The sequence below is a fragment of the Aedes aegypti genome, chromosome 3 (genome assembly GCF_002204515.2).
Source record: "Aedes aegypti strain LVP_AGWG chromosome 3, AaegL5.0 Primary Assembly, whole genome shotgun sequence".
NCBI classification, from domain to species: Eukaryota; Metazoa; Arthropoda; class Insecta; order Diptera; family Culicidae; genus Aedes; species Aedes aegypti.
In genome coordinates, this window is record NC_035109.1 from 403,541,312 (window position 1) to 403,564,325 (window position 23,014).

Consider the following 23,014-nt stretch of genomic DNA (forward strand, 5'->3'; position numbering starts at 1 on the left):
CTACAAATCTGAGTGCCTCGAGAAGCGCCCTTTGCCGTTCTTGCAGCAGCACGACGAAGCTCCGCTATTTTGGCCAGATTTGGCAGTGTCCTGGAGTGGTATGAGGCCAATTATGTCCATTTTGTTCCAAAGGACATGAATCCGCCAAACTGTCCGAAGCTGCGCCCGGTGGAGCAATACTGCCTGACTAGAGGCTTGTAACAAAAATATAATAAAATTTTATCAGAATATGATATGCATATCATATTTTGATATAATTTTGTTAGGCTCCGTTATCCATAGAACATAATAAAACAGAAATATTACATAATGTGTTTTATTTCCCTTTAAGATATTGTTTTGTTCATTTTTAACAACTTTATAACAAAATAAATAGTTAGTTACAATATTATCGTATATCGAACAGTATTATAATTTTGATACTTTGTATCAAACATTAGAACTTGGTTTGATATGTTTTTGATAGAATTAAAACACATTTTGTTATGTTTATGTTACTATTCATACACTTTTTGTTATAATTTTAGTTATTTTAACAACATCCTGCATCAAGTTTGTAACAACCTATGTTCGAAAAAAACTTATGACATAATAACATATGCTGATACAATTTTGTTATGTACCCTTAGTCGGGTGGGCAATAATGAAGCGGGAACTTTGGAAGAGCAAGCAGACAGTCAAAGACGAGAAGGATATGTTAAGGAAATAGAAAAAAAAAACTGAGAAACTGGCACCGGATGACACTGTAAAGACTTTGATGGAGGGCATCCAGCGAAAATGCCTTCAATTTTACACTCAAGGCTCCATCGATTAACTTTTCTTTTGATTTTTGAAGTAAATATATGTATAAAACTACCCAAAAATTTTGGTTTGATTGTAAACATTACAAGAATTTTTCTTATATTTCAAATAATTTGAATTGGAAGGCTCATTTTTTGAATGGTAAAGAGGATGAGCTGTTTATATTTTAACTGTCAAATGTACAGTTATTACATATACCAGTTATTACTGAAACTTATTTGAAACCTGAATCCAAACTCAAAAGAGATCCAAACTTTTTTGTTTACCGCAATGATCGGCTGGAGGGTAGTTGCAATCATTATTTTTGAAACGTTGGGTGTTTCTGTTGAAACACAGCTTGGTAAATATACTTTCATAGCTGCTGTTTGCCTTTTCAATTCACTGGGCATCAAGTTCGCTTCAAAATGGTTCTCGGAAATTGACTCGCAATAATTCAAAACAAAATTGTCATTGGTATCTTTAATGCCAAACATTGTTCATGGAGTAATTCACAAAGCAATTCCAACGGCAGAATTTGATTTCATGAGTGCTCCTCAGGATTTTTCGCAATTCAACATCCTTGCCGCACTATTTAGTTTTCCTCTTCAAGAAACCCTTCTACTATTGATTTGGTTTTAACCGACTCTAGTCTGCTTTGTACCCAACTGGTTACTCATGTTGATTTTCATTCTGATTATGTCCCTGTTACATTACAAATATCCCATGAAGCGATTCTCAAACCAGCCAGCTCCACTTTCAATTAATTAAGAGTCGACTGGAGTATATATATGAAACATATATCGATAGTAATCTTGATGCTAACATATATTTGCAAATAAAACTTGATATTGACAATGCTCTCGAAACTTCACCGAATTCCATTGTTGAAGCATTTTACAATACCAAGAAGTAAAATTCGAATCCGTCATTATAGACATTGATTCTCAGACTCTTGATGCATCTTAATAACGCGAGGAGAAGGCAATTTCAACGCACTCGCGATCCTACTATGAAAATGATGGTTGTAGGACATTTCCCAGAATCCCATTCCCCAGAATGCGACATTCCACATAATCGATTTTATGCACTTATTTATAAGGAGTGGAAAAAAAATAATTTGGTATAATTTTGTTTTAATTGTTGTTCGAAATACATCGAATTGATTCGAATAGGGTCCTAAAACCCTGTCCCATTTTCAGTACTAGACGCTTAAGTTTAGGCCAAAAACACATGTTTACTCAATTTTTTAATGTTTTCCGTTGGTTTAAGTTCAAAAAACATTTTTTCATGATTCTTTAGATTTTGTCACACCCAGGACAGACAGGAACAACCCCAGTGTTAAAACTAAAACCCCTGTGGTGTTTTTGTTGACTGAGCGAACGTCAAACATAATCAAAAGTGTCTAGGTTCATTTATGGACCTTATTTTTAAATTAAAGTTTAAATATTATGTAGTCGTTATTTGAGCGGGAAAAATGCTAAAGTAATTGCAGTAACATGCTCTTTCGTGTTATGAAATAAAAACAAGATTTCATAAAAAAAAATTGGGACCCAATTCTCAGAAGCTTCGAATATCGGGCACCGACGTCTATTATTTCGTCTATTTATTATTACTTCGTCTAAATCATTATTATGGATATCAAGCGAATAAAATCGGAATTGAGTAAAAAAAAACCCTGTCTTAAGCAAACCTTCTAAGTGGCCGCCCAAAAACCACTTGGTCACTTAGGGTGGAGGGTTTGGCCATGCACTGCCCATGCAAATTTCAGAACGTTTGTATGGACCAAAGATCACGAAGGGGGATCCCGACCAGTGGATTACAACAAAATTGTAGCACAATTATATTAAGATTTGTAACAAATAAACATTTTTGTTTCAATATTGTTAGAAGCACATTGAGTTGATGGAGAAAATTATAACATAATTAAAACAAAATCAGTTATAATAACAAAGGCTGTTTTAAATATGTTTCAATTTAAAACATAATTTTAACACAATTTGTTATAAAAATGATATATATTGCTTATAACAAATTTTGTTATAATCCACTTATGGAAAATAACAAAATGAGCTTAATTTTGTTTATTTCGAAACATAATGAGTTACACTTTTGTTTAAATTATAACATATTTTGGTTAGTATGGAAGAAATTGTGTTATAATTTTAGTTATTTTAACTACTAACCAGTCAAAATTATAACATATTTTGCTAGAAAAAACGTGCCAACCGGGTAACAAAATCTGTTACAACAAGGAAGTCTTGAAAATCCAAAATAAATAACTACGTGATTCATGGCCAGACTCGACTAAAATCTTTAAAGGAAAACCCTGTCTAAAAGCTGTTTAACAATTTTACATCTATTTAACAAGACATAGCTTCTTTTCCCCGAATGTCATTTTCCCAAATGCCAGCTTCCCCGAAAGATATTTTCCCGAATGATCCGTTTCTTCGAAAAGTGATGCATTTCAAACAGGTGCAAAAATAGTCTTTAGGGACTGGGTGCTGAACTAGAAAGAATGATAAGCCATCAAAAGAAGGAGATATTATAGATTGTGAGTAGTGATGGAGTTGCGACTGGGAGGATAGTTGTAATTTTATGGCTTTCTCAGTCTTATAAATTAAAACGGTTTGTTTAGCTAAGCCCGACGTTTCGGTCCCGTGTCATTTATAAGCCTGAGAAAGCCATAAAATTACGCCATAGATTATAAGGCCATTCTCAATTAAACAAATTTTGTTATAAATGCCGAGGACGGTGAAACCAGAAAGAACCGCATATAAGAAAACCGGTTCGTTCAACACCTTGAAACGCGAAAAGTTATGAGAATTAGGCATGAGAGCTACAAACTTTTCGGGGAACTGGGCTATTCGGGGAAACGGGATATTCGGGGAACTGGCGTCCAGGGAAACGACTTTCGGGGAACTTAAATTCGGAGAAAAGTAGCAAAATCACTTAAGATAAGCTGCTCTTACATATGCTATAGTAAGTTTTATGTTTTTTATAGTTATACTTCCTTCTTTTAATAGGAAGTGTTCTTTCTAATTGTATTTGCAAAGAATATTAGTGTAATATTTATTACTAGTGGTCCCGGCAAACTTCGTCTTGTCATCAAGTAGGCTGTTGAAAAACACTATGCAAGTCCCGTGTAGAAAATGTCAGATTAGTTTACTCCCGTTTTCCCCACTATCCCGAAGACTTTCTTAATTTTTTCTTCGCACAAACCCGTCGGAGCCCTGGACGAATTCAACAGTGAAAGAATCATGTAAGTCCAATCACCCGTGCTCAAGTTATTTCGTGACATACAAACATCATTGCATTTTTATTTATATAGATATTCACAAAATAGTTTGATGGAATCTGTTTTTTCTTTTATTTTATTGCATATTATCCCTTCTTTTCGAAATTGGTTGTTCCTCCTAGGTTGATTGCCTTCGTGATTATGTAGAATAATGAAACACATTTACACTGTAAAATTTTTCTTGTCTTTGATAATTTCCTTGTACAGAAAAACTTAATAGCTACAAAATATCGTAGGCTGAGTGCACAGGGGTGGCCCATATTGGTCATGCTACAATAAACTACTGTGAAATTTTGAGCAGAATCCATCAATTCTAAGGAGGGGCTAAACAAGCTTGAAGTTTGTAAGAAGAAAATCCTCCAAATATATTAAAATTGGCGATTTATTTGATGAATTTCCTGAATTATTGATTTAAAAACACTCCAATTAATGAATAAAGGACTGCAACAAATCGGAAGTTCCATCGTTCAAAAAAAAAACAAGACAAAAATGTTTTATCTATGAAAACTAACATTTGGATTTCCCCAGATTTTCTAGTTAAATGTGTTCACTATTTATTATTTACCATTTATCTGGGTTTTGACAGCAAAACAAAATTTTTGAAAGTATAATTTCTCAATTTGACTCTGGCTATGAGCACTTTGAAAATTACCTTAAATTTTGAAATAAACCTCAGAAGCCAATTCCGGCATTGGAAGAGGAAATTAATGTATTACCAACTAATTTTTCTAAAACTAGCTGTGCATGTTTTCAGTTGGCATATTTTTTACAAATGGAAAAATGCCAAGGTTGTACCAATTTCAAAACCGGACAAAAATCCTAAAGAAGCTACTAGTCATCAACTAGTCAAACTTATTGAAAATGACATTTTGAACAAAACAGACATAGAAAAAGCATTCGACAGTGTTTGGCATGATGGCTTGATTGTAAAATTAAAATACTTTAATTTTCCAACATACATCGTTAGAATGGTTCAAAGTTATCTGACAAATTGTATACTTCAGTTTAATTACCAGAACTCCAAGTTTGAAAGACTTCCTGTGTTCCTCAATGCTGGTGTTCCTCAATGTAGCATTTTGGGATCAATATCATACAATATTTTCACATTTGACTTATCTGAGTTACCTCAGGGATGTCAAAAATCTTTGTTTGCGGATGACACAGGCCTCTCCGCCAAAGGACGAGGTCTGCGTGTCATCTGTAGTCGATTGCAAAAAAGTTTGGATATTTTTTCTTCATACTTGCAAAAATGGAAGATTTCTCCTAATTGAAGCAAGCAACTCAACTAATAATATTCCCACATAAACCAAAAGCTCTTTATTTGAAACCTTCAAATAGACATGTCGCCACGATGAGAGGGGTTCCAATAAATTGGTCAGATGAAGTTAAGTATCTAGAGCTCATGCTAGATAAGAATTTAACTTTCAAAAATCATATTGAGGGCATTCCAATCAAATGTAACAAATATGTAAAATGTATTAATCCACTTATTAATAGAAAATCAAAACTTTATCTCAAGAACAAGCTTTTGATCTTCAAACAAATTTTCAGACCAGCCATGTTGTATGCTTTACCAATATGGACTAGCTGTTGTTATACCAGGAAGAATGCTCTGCAGAGGATTCAAAATAAAATTTTGAAAATGATTCTGTAGCTTCCTCCTTGGTATAGTACTAATGAGTTACATATAATATCCAATGTTGAAACGTTTGAACAAAAGTCGATTGAAATTTTAATAAATTTAGATATAAATCGTTGCAATCTAATATTGCCACGATTAATGCATTATATCTAGGATAAGGTAGGTTAAGTTAATTGAAAGCGTTTTTTCTTCTCTTATAAGCAGGTGAAATCAACTAACCAGAACAAGTTTTTCATGCTAAATTGTCCATTGAAACCATTAAGCATTGATTGATGAATTTGAGAACCGTACTCCACTGAAAATGTCACTGATCGGAAATCAACACTCGAATCAATCATAATGACAGTTTTCAACGTTTAAACAAAGAAGGCGGAGTTTAATTTTGCAAAAGAGTAATATAACGACAGCGAAGGCACGAAAACCATTTGTGAATCGTCGCATACCTTCATATACCACTAATGATCCAATCCAAATGTATTGAATAAATCAATCTAAAAGTGTTGAATCCAAAATTTCAAACCCCATAATTCAAATGCTCTTTTGGATACAGCATTTGACACTCTCCCCGAAAATCCTCTTTCTTTGGAATGAACAAAAAGTCCACCGCTCCATCCAAGCGGGCCATGATGATAGATTTTGCGCGATACGTTCTTTAATTTGAGTTTTACGACCGACGCTCGTTTCTCGCATAGGGAAAGTGTACCAGTTATGGCCATAGTGGTTCCCTATTTGACCATATATGAAATTTTGATAACTTTCACATTTTAAATCTTTTTGAATGTTTTAACATCAAGATACATCTTAAATCTAACTACTACAACACACAAAAATTTTCAAAGTTTGAAGACATTAAAGTAATCACGTATGGCGAAATAGGGAACCACTATGTCCATAACTGGTACACCTACCCTATATCTCAAAAGGGCAATGACGAATGCTGCTTTTCTTTCGGTCGTTTTTTTTTTCGCGGGCATAACGTCTCATAAAAGTAACGATGCGTGTCGTGTCAGAATGTGTTTTATGCCACCGTTTATGGCCAACACCGTAGTAGGCGGTTCGGATGATAGGGAATCGATCATATCCAGCGCTAAATTTAGAGCCGAAGCGAATTTTTTGAAGTACGTGCCATTATTCTAGTTGAATTTTCACATTGTGCATGCTATTTCATGCTTGATAGGGTGCTTTGCAGGAAAATAATAAGACATAAGCGAACAAACATGAACATTAAGGTGGCCTAATCCACTTTAACGAATTCCATTGTTGAAGTAAAGGGCATTAAAATATCAAAAAGACAAAGCCCTCACTGGGACAGAGCCTGCTTCTCAGCTCAGCAGTGTTCAATAAGCACTTCCAAAGTTATTGACTGAATGCGTTCTTTTTCCAGAGTTGTCATTTTCGCATTCGTACCTATATTATGTAGCAGATACGATGATACTCTATGCCCAGGGAAGTCAAAGAAATTTCCATCACGAAAAGATCATACACGGAAAAAAATCCGTTGCTGGAATTATGAACAAAAAGTCATGAATTCATAAAATTTTCTGTTTTATGATATCATGACTTAAAGTCATGAAATCGTGACTATTATGCAAGAATTTGTATGCTCAGGGCGTTACACAAATCTAACTGTCATTTTCTTTACCTTAGTCAACGTGTCTCATGGCGATCGGTGATGTTTTCTAGTGAAATTATAAAACAGTTTTGTTTTTGAAAAAGTTTAAGTTCTTTGGAACCATGTCATCATATCGATGACATTCTTGGCGAAATTTCCGTGAGTTCCCACATTGTTTCAAAATGTACTTACTTCTTCCTGACTATGCAGAACCGGGTAATGTTTGACTTCGAGCAAAGATTTTGCTTGACAAGTTTTATTGATTTCATCTGAAGTTTATAAAAAGTACAAATCGGTAAAAGAAATTAAAAAAATTTCTCTCGATAAGTTGAGAGTAATTTTTGGATCAAGAGATGATGCCAACTCTCTTTTGGAATCCAAAATGTTTTCTAATTCCTATCGCGTGTATGCTCCTTGTGACGCATGCGAAATAAACGGAATTATTTATGATGAATTTTTGGATTGCGAAGATGTTAGGAACCATGGTTCAGGAATTTTTAAGAACCAATCCCTTTCTCCTGTTGGAGTCCTGGATTGTGTTCGTTTGTCAAAACAATATGTTGTTGGAAATGATTCCAAATATATGCATTGGAATTGCATCAAAATTACGTTTTCTGGTTCAGTCCTGCCAGACTTCGTAATTATTGATAATGTAAAATTTCGCGTGAGGCTTTACTACCCTAAGCTCATGCATTGTGACAAATGTCTCCTTTTTGGTCACACTTCCAGTTTTTGCTCCAATAAACAAAAATGTTCGAAGTGTGGCGAAGCGCATTCTTCGTCTGAATGTAATAAAAATTCGGACCTTTGTATTTATTGTAAACAGAAGCACAAATCTTTGAAAGATTGTGCTGTTTACATTGATCATCAATCCAAATTAAATAAAAAAATAAGAAATAAGACCAATTTATCATATGCTGAAGTAATGAAATCTTCAGATAACATTTCTTCAGCTAATGTTTTTGAAATTTTACCCAATGATGATGGAGTTGAATCATTTGATAATTCCAATAATTTTGTTTACAAACCTCCTAATAAAAAGAGAAAAACTGTTAATATTTCTTCGAACAAACAAAATAATATTTCTAATGAACCTCAACCATCAACTTCTTTTGATATGAATTTTCCTCCCCTTAAGGCATTTGCACCTCACAAAAATATTCCAGGTTTTGAAAGATTTGATTCTGATTGTTCATCCAAGCCTAATGAGCAATCCAAGACTAATTCTAATGAGCAAAATAACGAAAATTCAAGTCAGTCAATTTTGAGAATCCTTGAAGAAATTGTTGACTTTTTGGGATTAAGTGATTTTTGGAAAAAAATCATTAAAATGGTTTTACCATTTTTGGCCACTCTTTTGAATAAATTGAATTCATTTGTTCCCCTCATTGCCTCATTTTTTTCTTCCTAATGGCTTCAAATAATTGCAATAATTTGAACATTTTACAATGGAATTGCCGCAGCATTATTCCCAAAATTGATCGGTTGAAAGCATTAATTACAAATTTTAATGTAGATGTGTTTTGTTTGAATGAAACATTATTAGGAACATCAAAATTTTTCCGTATTCCACAATTTAACTTAATAAGGAAAGATAGGGATTCATCATTTGGAGGAGTATTAATTGGTGTTCGTGAAAATATTGAATTCAAACATTTAGTTTTATCTTTTCAATCACAAATAGAATACGTTGCTGTATCTATTAGAAAAGGAAAATGTGAGTTTTCTATTGTTTGTTTTTATATTCCTCCAAATGCAAGTTTTTCGTTGTCTCAAATAAAATGTATTTTGAATGAAATTCCTCCTCCATTTTATGTATTGGGCGATTTCAACGCACACAATTTTGCCTGGGGTAGTGAAAAAACGGATGGTAGGGGTTCTCTAATTATGGATTTGATTGATGATTTTAATTTAAATATTCTTAATGATGGATCGATTACTAGGGTTGCTGTGCCTCCCAATAATCATTCATGTGTTGATTTATCCCTTTGTTCAAATAATTTATCAATGCAATCTTCTTGGAAAATTATTGATGATCCAAATGGTAGTGATCATTTGCCTATTTTAATTGAAATTCAAACATCTAAATACAATAATATATTAAATGAACCATGTGTTCCTGATCTCTGTAGAAATGTCAATTGGACCAAATTTTCTGACCTTATATCTGATTCATTGATAAATACAGTTAATTCTGATTCACCAATTGAAAACTATAATACTTTTTCAAAGTTATTGAATAACTGTTTACAGAATTCACAGAACAGGAAATTAGTGTCTGGTACTGTAAAGAAAAATCTTCCTTCTTTTTGGTGGGATGATGAGTGTTCCATTTCTTTAAAGAATAAATCAGATGCTTTCAAATTATTTCGCAGATCTGGTTCTAGAAATCATTATTTATTATATTGTAAAGCTGAAGCACAGTTTACAAGAATAACAAAATTTAAAAAGAGAAATTATTGGAAAAATTTTGTTGAAAATCTTGACAGAGAGACTTCTTTATCGAAGTTATGGTCTGTAGCTCGTAATTTAAGGAATTATAAATCGTCTCTTCCCACTGTTTTGGAATATTCGGAAAAATGGATAGATGATTTTTCTTCAAAAATATGTCCTGATTTTGTACCTCCTCCAATACATTTCAAGGCAAATTCTTTGAATTATTTTCCGGAACTTTGCAATCCTTTTTCATTGGATGAATTTAATATGGCGTTATCAATTACCAAAAATACTGCTCCTGGAATTGATAATATTAAATTTATTGTATTGAATAAATTGCCAGAAAGGAAAACTTCATTTACTTTCAATTTATAATTCTTTCTTATATCAGAACATTGTACCTCTTGAATGGCGTTCTATTAAAGTTATTAGTATTGTGAAGCCTGGTAGAGATCCTTCATTTGCAGATAGTAGAAGACCAATTAGTTTGCTGTCATGTTTTCGTAAACTGTTTGAACGAATGATTTTAAACCGCCTTGAATTATGGGCTGAAGATAACAAAATTTTTCCATCTTCTCAATTTGGTTTTAGAAGAGGTCGTGGTACCCGTGATTGTGTTTCACTTTTGGCTTCACAAATTCAACTTTCCTTCAATAAAAAGCAGGATGTTGTTTCAACTTTCTTAGATGTTTCTGGAGCATATGATTCTGTTTTAATTGATTTATTGTTCAATAAAATGAACGATTTAAAAATTCCAAATTTGATTTCAATTTTTTTATGTAATATGTTTTCTTTCAAAATTATGAATTTTTTCCATGATGGATGTTCCAAAACTATCCGTTATAGTTATTTTGGCCTTCCACAAGGGTCTTGTTTAAGTCCTTTTTTGTACAATTTATTTACAAGTGACATTGCTTCCATTATTCCTAATGGTTGTTACTTACTACAATTTGCTGATGATAATGTGATTTCTATTAGTGGCAAAAATAGAGAGATCATTAGACATTTTATGCAATGTGCCTTAGATAATATTGATATGTGGGCACATGAAAACGGTTTTTCTTTTTCTGTTCAAAAAACAAAATATATTGTTTTTACACGAAAATATTCTTCCACAAATATAAATTTATATCTTAATGGACATGAAATTGAAGAAGTTGATATTTACAAATATCTTGGTATATGGTTTGATTCTAAATTGAATTGGAACACTCACATCAAATATATTCAAAAAGTTTGTGCAAAACGAATAAATTTTCTACGAACAATCACTGGTACTTGGTGGGGAGCAAATCCTTCTGATTTAATAACACTTTACAAAACTACTATTGGTTCAGTTATGGAATATGGTTGTTTTACATTTGGTAGTGCTGCACAAACATATTTTGTCAAACTTGAAAAGATACAATTTCGTTGCTTGAGTATTTGTTTAAAACTTATGAATTCAACTCATACTCAATCAATTGAAGTTTTGGCAGGTGTTATTCCACTTAAAATTCGTTTTCAAGAATTGAACTGTAAATTTATGATGAATTGTTTTTCTAACAATCATCCGATTATTAATATTTTAAGCTCTTTATTTGAAATCAATCCCACGAGCAAAATATTAGACTCCTTCAATCATTGTTCTGTTGAAAATATTGTTTCAATTCCTTGGAATGCATTTTATAATTCTAATATCAGTATTCATACTTATCAACCATTAATTGACTTGTCTCTATTAGTTCCAAAAATTCAACATTCTAATATTTCTAAATTTTTATTCGAGCGGAAATTTAATGGAATTACTCCTGCACAATTTTATTATACAGATGGTTCTTTGATTCATGATAATGCTGGCTTCTGTGTGTACAATTTATTTTCAGCTCATTTTTTTTAAATTACAATCTCCCTGTTCTAATTTCATAGCAGAGCTGATTGCCTTATATTTTGCATGCATCTTGATCAAAGATTGTACTCCAAATATATATATTGTTTGTTCTGACAGTTTGAGTTGTCTTCATGCATTGAATACAATCAATTTTAATTTTAAAACTCATCATATCATTTTTATGATTAAAAAAATACTATTTGATCTCAACTCTCAAGGATTCGTCATAAAATTCGTATGGGTCCCAGCTCATTGTAATATTTATGGAAATGAACAGGCTGATTCTTTAGCTAAATTAGGTGTGAATCGTGGCGTAATTTTCAATCGTAATATTTCGCCTTCTGAATATTATTCAAAATTTAAAAAAATATCTCTTTCCAATTGGCAAAATTGTTGGAACTCTGGTGATAAAGGGCGTTGGTGTCATTCGATTTGTCCTAAAGTAAGTCACTATCCATGGTTTAATAATATGTCAGTTAGTAGAAATTTTATTTGCTCATTTTCGAGGTTAATGTCAAATCATTACATTTGCAACAGCCATTTGTATCGTATCAACATTACAGATTCCAATTTGTGCGACTGTGGAAAATCCTATGAAGACATTGATCATATAGTATTTCATTGCGACAAATATATTTTTCCAAGAAACAAATTATTGAACAGCTTAACTAATTTTGGTCCCTCAGTTCCTGTGTCTGTGCGTGACATACTAGGTGCAAAATGCCATCCAATTTTAAAATTATTGTTCCATTTCTTGAATGAAATCTCATATTTTGTTTGATACTTCGTTGTTGCTTTTTTTCTTTTCAATTTATTTTCAGATATCAATGAGGTTGTGGTTCGTTCCCCGACTGGTTTTTATTCGACTGAATTGATGCCCTTATTCCATACCTAATTGACGTCCCTTTTAAGACAATGGCTCTGTTATGGTTCGTTACCGTGTGAGCCTTTAGTTTTAAGTGTGTTTTATAACGTTTTGTGAAAAGATAAAGAGGTTTTGTGCCTCTTTGAGAAAGATTTCCAAAAAGAAATCACTCAAAGGGGTTTTTCCCTCTTTCAAAATTTTTGATTAAAAATAAATAATAATAATAATAATTTTGCTTGACAAGCTCGTCGGCGATTTTAACTGTTTGGAAGTGATGCATTCCTCACATCTCATAACAGAGCAGCTCACAAAAGTCCTTCGGTGGCCGAATGTTCCAGTTCCACTTTCAACATCCGCGTTGCTAAAAAGTGTTCCATCACTCATGTAATCCACCAGCATTTTGTGAGCCCAGGGACAATTTGCCAATTCAATTGATGCTCGAAACAACATTTTGCGTACAAACCTAACCAACGAATGTAAGCGTTCCTGCTGAAGATGTGGCACTCGTTATGTTGCCGTTTTAGGAATGTTTTCACGGTTTATTACGAAACTACCGGCACAAAAACCGTAACTATTTTAATCTTCATTTTATTTGTTTACAAATGACAACTATAAACTGGGATCTAAATTGACGTATAATGCCTGTTTTCATGAAATGAGTTCATGATTCGGGGATCCTGCATCTTGATTTCATGACTCAATTTGCCACTTTTCAGCACCAAATTCGAAATCATAAATAACAGGCATCTAAATACATGAAAAGTGCTCATGTTTTCATGAACTGTGTTCATGATATCAGATCCTATTTCATGACCGAAATTGCCACTTTTCGCATCAAAAATAGGAATCATAAATGACAGATGACTAAATCCATGAATAGTGCTTATGTTTCCATGAATTTTATTCATGGTTCCAGCATACATGCTTCATGATTTGAGGATTCCAGCTAACATTTTTCTTCGCTTTAAATTGAAAACGTAACGTACAGCCGGCGTTACGGTAAAATGCTTCATGATTTCATGACTTTTGGTCATGGTGTATTTTCATAACATGAAAACACACCTTCCTCCCGAAATCATGACTCTTTCTCCCGTTTTAGAGTGCCGCATTTTTATCCGTGTACCGACCAACTGGGAATCGAACTCAAAAACCTTGCATGGTTTTACATTGTAGCCACAGACTGTAACCACTCGACTTGTTCCATAGGGCTTCGACTTACACAGTTGCTTTTGGAGGCCCAATTATAAAAAAAATAGGGAAGTAACTTTGGATTTTTGCAGCTAGATCATTATTGCCCACCCTAATGTACACATATCCATTACTTACCCACGCCTGGGTTTGCTTAGTCGGCAAGTCCGGTCCCACTGCGGAAACTGTCGAACGGTTCAACAAAGGAATGCTTGTGTTTCGGTTATCGTGCATCAACGGAATCTTGGAAGCGTTCTTGTTCGAGGAAAGCACCAGTTCGCGTTCGATCTACGGAACCCAGAAGCCCCATTAGTCATTCGGTCATTTTTGTTTCATATATCACCGAGTCATTCAACTTACCGGAAACTTGCTCGAGTGAGTTCGCAGGGGTGGACTCAGCACGTGTGGACCGTCGGTTGCTGCGGCTGTACCAGGGATGGGATGGTCATTTTGCACACCATACGTCCCGAGCGGCTGCGGAGGCATTCTATACGGCGGATTCATGCAGTTGACGAATTTCGGTCCGGCCGGGGAAACAAAACTTTCATTTTCCACCGCTGCAAAAACGAAGAGAAAAACGCAAAGAGGGTCAACATTTTGGATTAGGTTATGGGGTTCGCTTGCCGCGCGAATGGCGATAAAATAATAGTCATTCTTTCAATCAGTTGTTTTTCCATTTGCGCTTTTCGATAGTGGCCGCGTGCGAAGGAGGCCACCTTACGGAGCGTAGCAAAAATTCACAGCTATATTTAGCCCATCATAGCAGGCCATATGAATGACTAGCAGATATTGTTGCGTTGCGAGTCATCGTAGTAGGCATGAATTGCATAAACCGGGAGACGCTAACTGGCCCACTAAGATTGATTTTTCTTCAGCGGCCTTTCACCCGGCCCAGTAAGATAATGGGAGTATTTATCATTCAGTTTCAATATTTTGTCTGAGCAATCAACAGTCATTCATTCCAGAGTAGAGTGGCATCCCCGAAAAATGGGCAGAATACTCATTGTTCGGCGTGTGGAAAACAGCTTAAAGTCATTTACAGCTTTGGCTAGCGGACAAAGCAGAAAAACTGCTCGCTGACGCAGGAGCGATGGGAGGAAGGTCCATGGGAGTATCATTTGATGGATGGGCTGGTTGGCCAACCGAACAAACTGGTGTGGCTTCTACCACTCGATGGGCTTTAATTTGTTTGGAAACCGTTGGCGGAGAGCTGTTGAAGAAGCGATTTTTGTTGGTTTGGAATTGCCCGATGCTTCTTAGATCATTGTTTGTTATGCAGTCGGGCCAAGACGACGATTTTTCGAGTGGGAATTGTTGTCTGGGTGAGGAATTTATATCTTTGTTTCGGGCAGCAATTCAAATTAGGTGCGCATTTTTGTGCACTGAAAGTGCTTATTAGTCTGATGCTAATGCAAACAGGTTTATTAGCTAGACACTCAAATTTGATTCAATGATGTTTTACGTCACGTTCACACCCCTTTGAATAATCCAAAAGGATGAAAAAACGAAAAATGGAGTTGAATGACACAACCCAAAATTGACATATTAGCAACAAAAAAAACTTATAAATGATATATTACTAAATCTGGTAAAACAACAAGATATTAAAATGTATAGTGTGCAGCTATAAACAGATAAGTAAGTTGGCCTGGGAAAAACAGCTCTTTTTAAATACAGGCGAAACAGATGCTGTGTCAAATGGTAAATACGAATAAAAACATTAGCGTCACTAATTTTAGAATACTTTAGATACTTAGTGGTCTTTTATAACTCGTCAGATGAATTTGTTATCAGTTGTGACGCATTTTTATTATGTGGCGCTACTAAAAAATTTTTCTCTCCCTTTTACCTTTACGTAGAATTTGTAAACAACAAGGCTAGTGAAACCCAAAATCCCATACAAAATCAAAACAGTGTCGTGTCCTATGATATATTTTTGTGTTGATTTTTATAAAAAAATTGTGATGAAATTAAAGAGCAAAGTAGTAGTTAGTTATGTTTTGGGAGAAATCCCATCTTCTTCTATCCTGTTTCTGGCGTCCCAACTGGGACAGAACTTGCTTTTTCAGCTTGGTGTTCTTATAAGCACTTCCACAGTTGATAACTTAGGGCTTTCTTTATAAATTGACCATTTTGGATGTGCATGTCGTGTAGGAGGTACGAGGATACTCTAAGCTCTCGAAAAAAATTCCTTCGGGAAAGAATCCTGGACCGGTGGGATTCGAACTCAGAACCCTCAGCTTGATCTTGGTGCTTTTACCATTACTGCTATCTTCTTCTTCTTTCTGGCATTACGTCCCCACTGGGACAGAGCCTGCTTCTCAGCTTAGTGTTCTTATGAGCACTTCTACAGTTATTAACTGAGAGTTTACTGTGCCGATGACCATTTTTGCATGCGTATATCGTGTGGCAGGTACGAAGATACTCTATGCCCTGGGAAGTCGAGAAAATTTCCAACCCGAAAAGATCCTCGACCGGTGGGATTCAAACCCACGACCCTCAGCTTGGTCTTGCTGAATAGCTGCGCGTTTACCGCTACGGCTATCTGGGCCCATTACGGCTATCTGAGCCCCGTAATCTTACATATTTCTTCAAAAAATGCTATATGTAAGCGTTCATCAAATGAGCGTTTGTTTGTGGATTATGTCATAAAGTTGAGCAAATTTAAGCTGCAAGAATAAGCTCTTTTCAACTCTAAGCTGTTGCACGAAATATGGATAATCTGCTTGGGACGTCCTCACTATTGTTAAACTTGAAACTAACAAAAACGTCCAATTTGACGACCAGTGTATCAGTGAAAGAAATTGCAGTAATTCAGAGTAAATGCTACCATTGCCTAGTATCAAAACACTGTTCATAAATGATCGAAATCATCAACTGAATTATTCAGTTCGTTGAACGCCGAGATGATTGATTCCCCGCTAATCTATTCGGCAATTAGGCATGTCAAAATATGCCATTGTTTAGAGCCGAGTGCATTCATTCGCTGCCACTTGTCATGATGCATCTTCGTTCCGGCAGCTTGGCCTACTATATGCACTCGAGTGCTCAACATCCCACTTCATCTATACCAGACTCCGCCGGCAATCGCCGGTTACTACGATTGCAACTTTGATACATCAAAATATAGCCTCCCGTCGACTATGGCGGCAGCTTTCCCTCGCCAGGGGGCTCTATACCTATCTATATATTCGCGTCTACGGGCGAGTGGAAAGCCTTCTTGATGGAAATCCATGGCCTACCGCCATTCGCGCGTTTCATATTTCATTCATCTAACGAGCATCCCGAGACGAGAGGGCCAGTCGAACCTGGAGAAAGGTCAACATCCGCCATTCAGAACAAATGAAAAATGCAGTGCACGGAACGGAATATAGTGCATATTGCCAAAAGGCAAACCGCAGCTCATGCATGGCGGACAAAACCATGAGAGAGGAGAAAAACCTTGATTGATCCACTTTGCGGGGATGAAGACTGATAATTTTAACTCCTAATCATAACATAGCAGTACAGAGTACAAGTTTGTTTTCAAGCAACAAAATACCGCTATTTTCTTGATTTGAGGCCGATAAATCTATTGCTTTTTTCTAAATGTTTTAGCACGCATGATTTTTTAGATACTGACTGTTAAAAATGCATTATTAATTGTAGTCAAATTTCATGCAAGTTTATCAGCTTGTATGCTGACTTATGTGCTAAATTGCTACAGAAAGCAGTTTCAGATGCTAAAGCATGCGAATCGACGAAGTTTGTAACTATTTGTTTACTTAAAAGGTTATTTTTGTTGAGAATTCGACCATCGTCGATTTGAATTGAATTTTACACATGATAGAATAAGACTTATTGTTTCCCATAGATAAATCGATCATTTTGATTAACGAATGAGCAATTATCGCTGAAACCAGGCCTCCATTGGCACACATCGTTAGAATTCCAATTTTATGTCACTGGGAAATACAGGGGATAGGCAAAATGATTGAGATAGGCAAAATTTTGCCCAAATTCAAATGCTTATAACTTTATGAAAAATGGATGAAATTGGATGCATCTGTAGGCAGTCGACGGCAAATTTGGTCCAGTTTTAGGAACTTTCTGGGCCATGCATATTTGCCACTGGACACCGGAGATGTTCCGGATTTTCTGAGGTCATGTCCAAATGTCACTTTTTCTGTCGCTTCTATTTTTGTGCGGTGTAAAGTTAGATAGATGTTTGCAATTTTCCTAGAAACTAAAACTAATAGGAAGTTGAATGCCACTGGACGCATTAAGATTGGTTGGAAATCTTCAGAAATATGACCATTTCCGTAAAACTGGTTCCGGAAAGCATGGTCAGTCATGTTTGTATTTCAAATCATGTAAATATTATCCGGAGCTATATCCAAGCGGACAGCAACCTTAAAAATGATGTTTCCTGCAGCGTATTCAGAACCATTAGATGCACAGACCACTCTATAGAAGGTTCCAGGTACCCCGGGGGAAGTGGTCAATTAGGAACATATCCGGAACCATATCAATATCATCAAACTTCATGATTTTCAAAGGTTATGCTTTCCGAAGCATTTCCAGCATCACCGGCTGCCATGACCACTTTATAGTAGGTTCCAGGTGCCCCGGGGAATGTGGCCGATTCGGAACATGTCCGAAGTTTGATGCCCATATTGATATGGTTCCGGATATGTTCCTAATTGACCACTTCCCCCGGGGTACCTGGAACCTTCTATAGAGTGGTCTGTGCATCTAATGGTTCTGAATACGCTGCAGGAAACATCATTTTTAAGGTTAGTGTTCGCTTGGATATAGCTCCGGATAATATTTACATGATTGGAAATACAAACATGACTGATCATGCTTTCAAGAACCAGTTTTACGGTAATGGTCATATTTCTGAAGATTTCCAACCAATCTTAATGCGTCCAGTGGCATTCAACTTCCTTTTAGTTCTAGTTTCTAGGAAAATTGCAAACATCTATCGAACTTTACACCGCACAAAAATAGAAGCGACAGAAAAAATGACATTTGGACATGACCTCAGAAAATCCGGAACATCTCCGGTGTCCAGTGGCCAATATGCATGACCAAGGAAGTTCTTAAAACTGGACCAAATTTGCCGTCGACTGCTTCCAGATGCATCCAATTTCATCCATTTTTCATAAAGTTATAAGCATTTGAATTTGGGCAAAATTTTGCCTATCTCAATCATTTTGCCTATCCCCTGTATGTCACATATCACGCGATGAAATACCCATGATATATCAAAAAATGGTCTTTTTCAAAAACTGACTGGCGTACGAGGAGTCCGCCAATTTGAGAAAACCGAAAGGACCACCCTTCAGTTTTAGCATATACTAGCGATCAGTGACATGAAATTGGAATTCTAACGATGTGTGCCGATGGCGGCCTTGTTTTAGTGAGAATTTTTCAATAAGTTCTGAAAATGGCATATGAGTTGTAGCATACAATTTATTTAAAATGTTTTAGCTGCGACACTGTTTATTTTAAGAGGAGAAAGTTGTAGTGAACGCTTTGGCTTATAAAAAAAATTTATCCTGAAAATTATCTTTTTATTAATTATTTTTTCTGAGAACTAATTTTTGGTAGATTTTCAAGTTGCATTTCAAGTTTAATGCAAAAGTTCATCAATAAAATCATAAAAAAGGCCATAATCATCGGTAATTCGTGAATCTCTATAAAGAATGATATTTTTTTAAGAGTATGGATCAAATTTTACTCTACTGACTGTTTGTCATACACACCAAACAGACCTCCAGAATTCGGTAACTTTTGTACCGATTTGAATCGATGAAAAAAAATATATAGATATATCGGTAAATATGATGGTAATTCACCGAAAATCTATATAAATAAAAATGGAATGGTGTTTGTATGTCACGAAATGGCTTATGAACGAGTCAACGGATTTGAATGATTCTTCCTCAGTTTTGTTCGTCAAGGGTTCCGACGTGTTCGTGTGAATAAAAATCCCAGGATATTCACCGGGAAAGTTGAAAAAACGAGCGCGATCGAAACTGTCATTTTATATGAGACGATCAAAAGCGTTTTTCAACAGCCTACTTGATGGCAAGACGAAGTTTGCCGGGACCTCTAGTTGTAAATAAAATTGCTGACTGTCAGTGATTCTATCATAAGTTTACGAATATGGTGAATATTTTCACTGGCAAATCGGTAAATAAGTCGAAGCACTGATGTCGATGAGATATAAAGCTAACTGTTTAGTAAACACACCCCTACATTACCGATGATGTAAAACTGTCACACCCACCATAGGGAAGGTGTACCGGTATTCGCCATGTACCAGTTATTCGCCACCCCGGATTATATACCGTCTTATGACATATATGGCTGCCAATTGTTTAGTGTTCGCTAAACTGCTTTAAGATGATACGGAAACATTCTTGGAAACCGAACTCTGAAGCTCTGAACAATCCCTTGATTGGTCTCGTGAGATGGATACAGGTATAAAAGATTTGAAATCCAAAATGTTCTATATTAAAATTAATATATTTTGAACCGAAGACGATTTTCATCACTGCTACCCACGAATTACTGGGCATACACATTGAATACAATATACTGCATAATCGTAATATTTTAAACAGGTCTTTATACACAGTCCGACACCTTATTCAAAAAGCTATCTTAGAAAAATAAAATGAAACAAAAATTTGTACTTTAGGTCGGAAAAATGCGGGAAATGCACTGGAGAAATATATTTGATTTTTTGTTTCCAAGGATCCTTTGAGATGTAAACTAAAAGATCGTAAAGAATTTGGCTGCACAAATTTGTACTTTTTTATTTCAGGGCTTTTTGAATTTTTCCAATATTTTTCACCATTTTCTGTTGAAAACAGCTTAAAATTATTCAGAGAATATCTGAATATCACTAAATCATTCACATGATTATTTCTATGTAAGTTCTAATATTTATATTGGTTTGCCCAATATTAATCGCATACATGGCTTATATGCATCATTTGTAACAAAACTTATTATTACGCTATAGGCCCTATGCAAAAGTCAGTCTCGAAAACTTGGTTTTGAAAAGAAAACATGAAATTTGTATAACAAAACTCATAAATACGACATGAAATAGAAAAAATATTTTTGGCCACCAGTATGTATGGAAACCGCCCATAGTGGTGCTATGGCGTTTCCTTTAATTGCAAACTGAATTCATAAGAATGTATCCCTAAACGTGAAATAAACATGTCTAAAGAATAAAACATGTCTTTATTATATCCTATATTTTCCTCAGAAAAATCCAATATATGCCTCACAAAATTAATGGTGGCTTGAAAAAATTACAGTTTTTCGGTAATTCCAAAGATCAATATTGGTTTGAAAATAACAGATTTACAGTAAATTGAATTACTTTGCAGGCTTGTTTGCTTCGGTAAAATTTACCGATCAATCAGTAATTTTGACAGTTTGTTCTTCTGATGCAATTTACTGATTGATTGGTAATTTATTTATTGAACTCATTACCGATCGTTCAGCTGTTGAGATTTCGGTAAATTAATTAGCGAAGTCGGTAGTTTTTCTAAGTGTGTAAAAATTATCATTAGCATTCATAAAATACCAAAGATGATATAATTCAAATATTGTGGAAAAAATTCTCGTTATCTCAAATTCAGTTTTTTCAAACCCCCTTTTCCTACCTACGTCGAAAACTGCTAAACCATCCATATTGTATATTGGAGTGCCGTTTGAACCATTTTTAATCTGAACGATATGCAAATTAGCGGGATACAAATTAAAAAGTATTCAGATTATATATGGTCAAACCAACGGGGGTACCCGGTAAGCTATCTGAAATCCGCTATTTATTTATTTATCCATTTTTAATTCCTTTCTCTACTGTTCATAGTAGGCCGTTTTACCCTTCTTTTCAGTTCCAACTATGCTATTCCTTGGTATAAGTTTTGACGCATGGTTATGATATGGAGCTGTGTAAGGAAATGGACATGTTAGAACTGTCTTTGAATTTATTGAAAAATTTAAATCATCCATAATCTCATCGTTTCTGAGAATATACACTACCCATCATAAAAACGGACTCACTTGACTGCCGTTATACGCATAATTGTCTCATGTTACTTTTTGTGCATTTTGACTTTTTGTCATCAAACAGTTTATTTTTACGTATAATTTTAGAAAACACTTACCAAAAATTAACTTTGTTCAGAAACTCAATGAAAAGCAAGCTAAGTCAATTTGTCCCATTGTTGAATTTCCACGCATAACTGTCCCACTACTGTATTTCTACGCTTAACTGTCACACTGTACAATTCGCTGCGCTAATCTTGAACAAAATATTCAGTTGTCAGTTTTGAATTAGCTGGTGTTTGGGAAAATCGTTTTGAACATCTTTTTACGTTGGCTTTACATCCCATGTGGAACACAACCTGTTTCATCACGAGGAGTATTGAAATAATCCCACTTGAAGAATCAGTAACCACTTTAATTTCGAGTCCATGACTTGCGACAAATCAACTTTATGATTTAGCAAACGAAGTCAAAATAAAAATAGTTCGACCGTTTTTGGATGACTTGGCCATATGCTGGGTTGGTCCGAATACTGGTTCACTGATGGAAGTGGCCATTATATTGGCGAATCTGAAACCTGGCTTGCGACATATCAATTTTCATGAATTTGCAAATCAAGTCTACAGTTGGTTCAAATGTATTTGAATGACTTGAGCACATGTCGAGTTGTTCTGAATTCCCGGTTTCCTGGGGGAAATGGCCTCTAAACTGTCGGTTCTGAAACCGAGCTGGCAACTCAAATCAAGGCTGAATAAGGGTAATTCAAAGGTTCCTGGATGACTTGATAACATGCCAGGTTGTTTTGGATACCCCCCAGAGGAAGTGGCCATTATATTGGCGGTCTTGAGACCTATCTTGCGACATACCAAACTTGCTGAAGTCAAGACGAAGTCAAAGTCAAGTCAAAAGAAGAATTGGATGACCTGGCCACATACTGGGTTTTTCCGCATGGTTGGCTCTTCGGTGCAAGTTGCAAATATGTTGGTGGTTCTTAAACATAATTTGCGATGTATCAAATATCACGATATGTTTTGCAAACAAAGTCCAAAGAAATGTCAAATCGTGTGAAGATTTGTGTCGTGAATTTTGAGTAAAATATTTACTCCGCAGAATGACCTTGAATTCGCAGATGAGTTTCTGTCAAGCCTGCAACTGGAAGAGTCGATTCAGGAATTTACTACATCTTATAAACTCTCTAACTTACTCATCCACTCTTTCTTTCACTAACTCATACATTTTCTCATTATCACACATACAGAAAACTT

The 23,014-nt window shown here is 35.2% G+C and overlaps 1 protein-coding gene and 1 long non-coding RNA gene across 4 annotated transcripts in view; one reads left to right on the forward strand and one right to left on the reverse strand.

Moving 5' to 3' along the window:
- The window catches only part of LOC110679835, a 179,540-nt gene that overhangs the window by 59,866 nt on the left and 96,660 nt on the right, over positions 1–23,014 (forward strand). The gene's annotated exons all lie outside the window — the stretch shown is intronic.
- Positions 1–23,014, reverse strand: part of LOC5564113 (GATA zinc finger domain-containing protein 14) — a 107,959-nt gene that overhangs the window by 36,954 nt on the left and 47,991 nt on the right. For all 3 annotated transcript variants that reach the window (XM_021855617.1, XM_021855619.1, XM_021855618.1), the window contains 2 exons: positions 14,049–14,245; positions 13,827–13,976 (listed from right to left, as the gene is read on the reverse strand). In XM_021855617.1, coding sequence (XP_021711309.1) covers positions 13,827–13,976; positions 14,049–14,245 — 347 coding nt within the window. The remainder of the gene's footprint in view (positions 1–13,826; positions 13,977–14,048; positions 14,246–23,014) is intronic.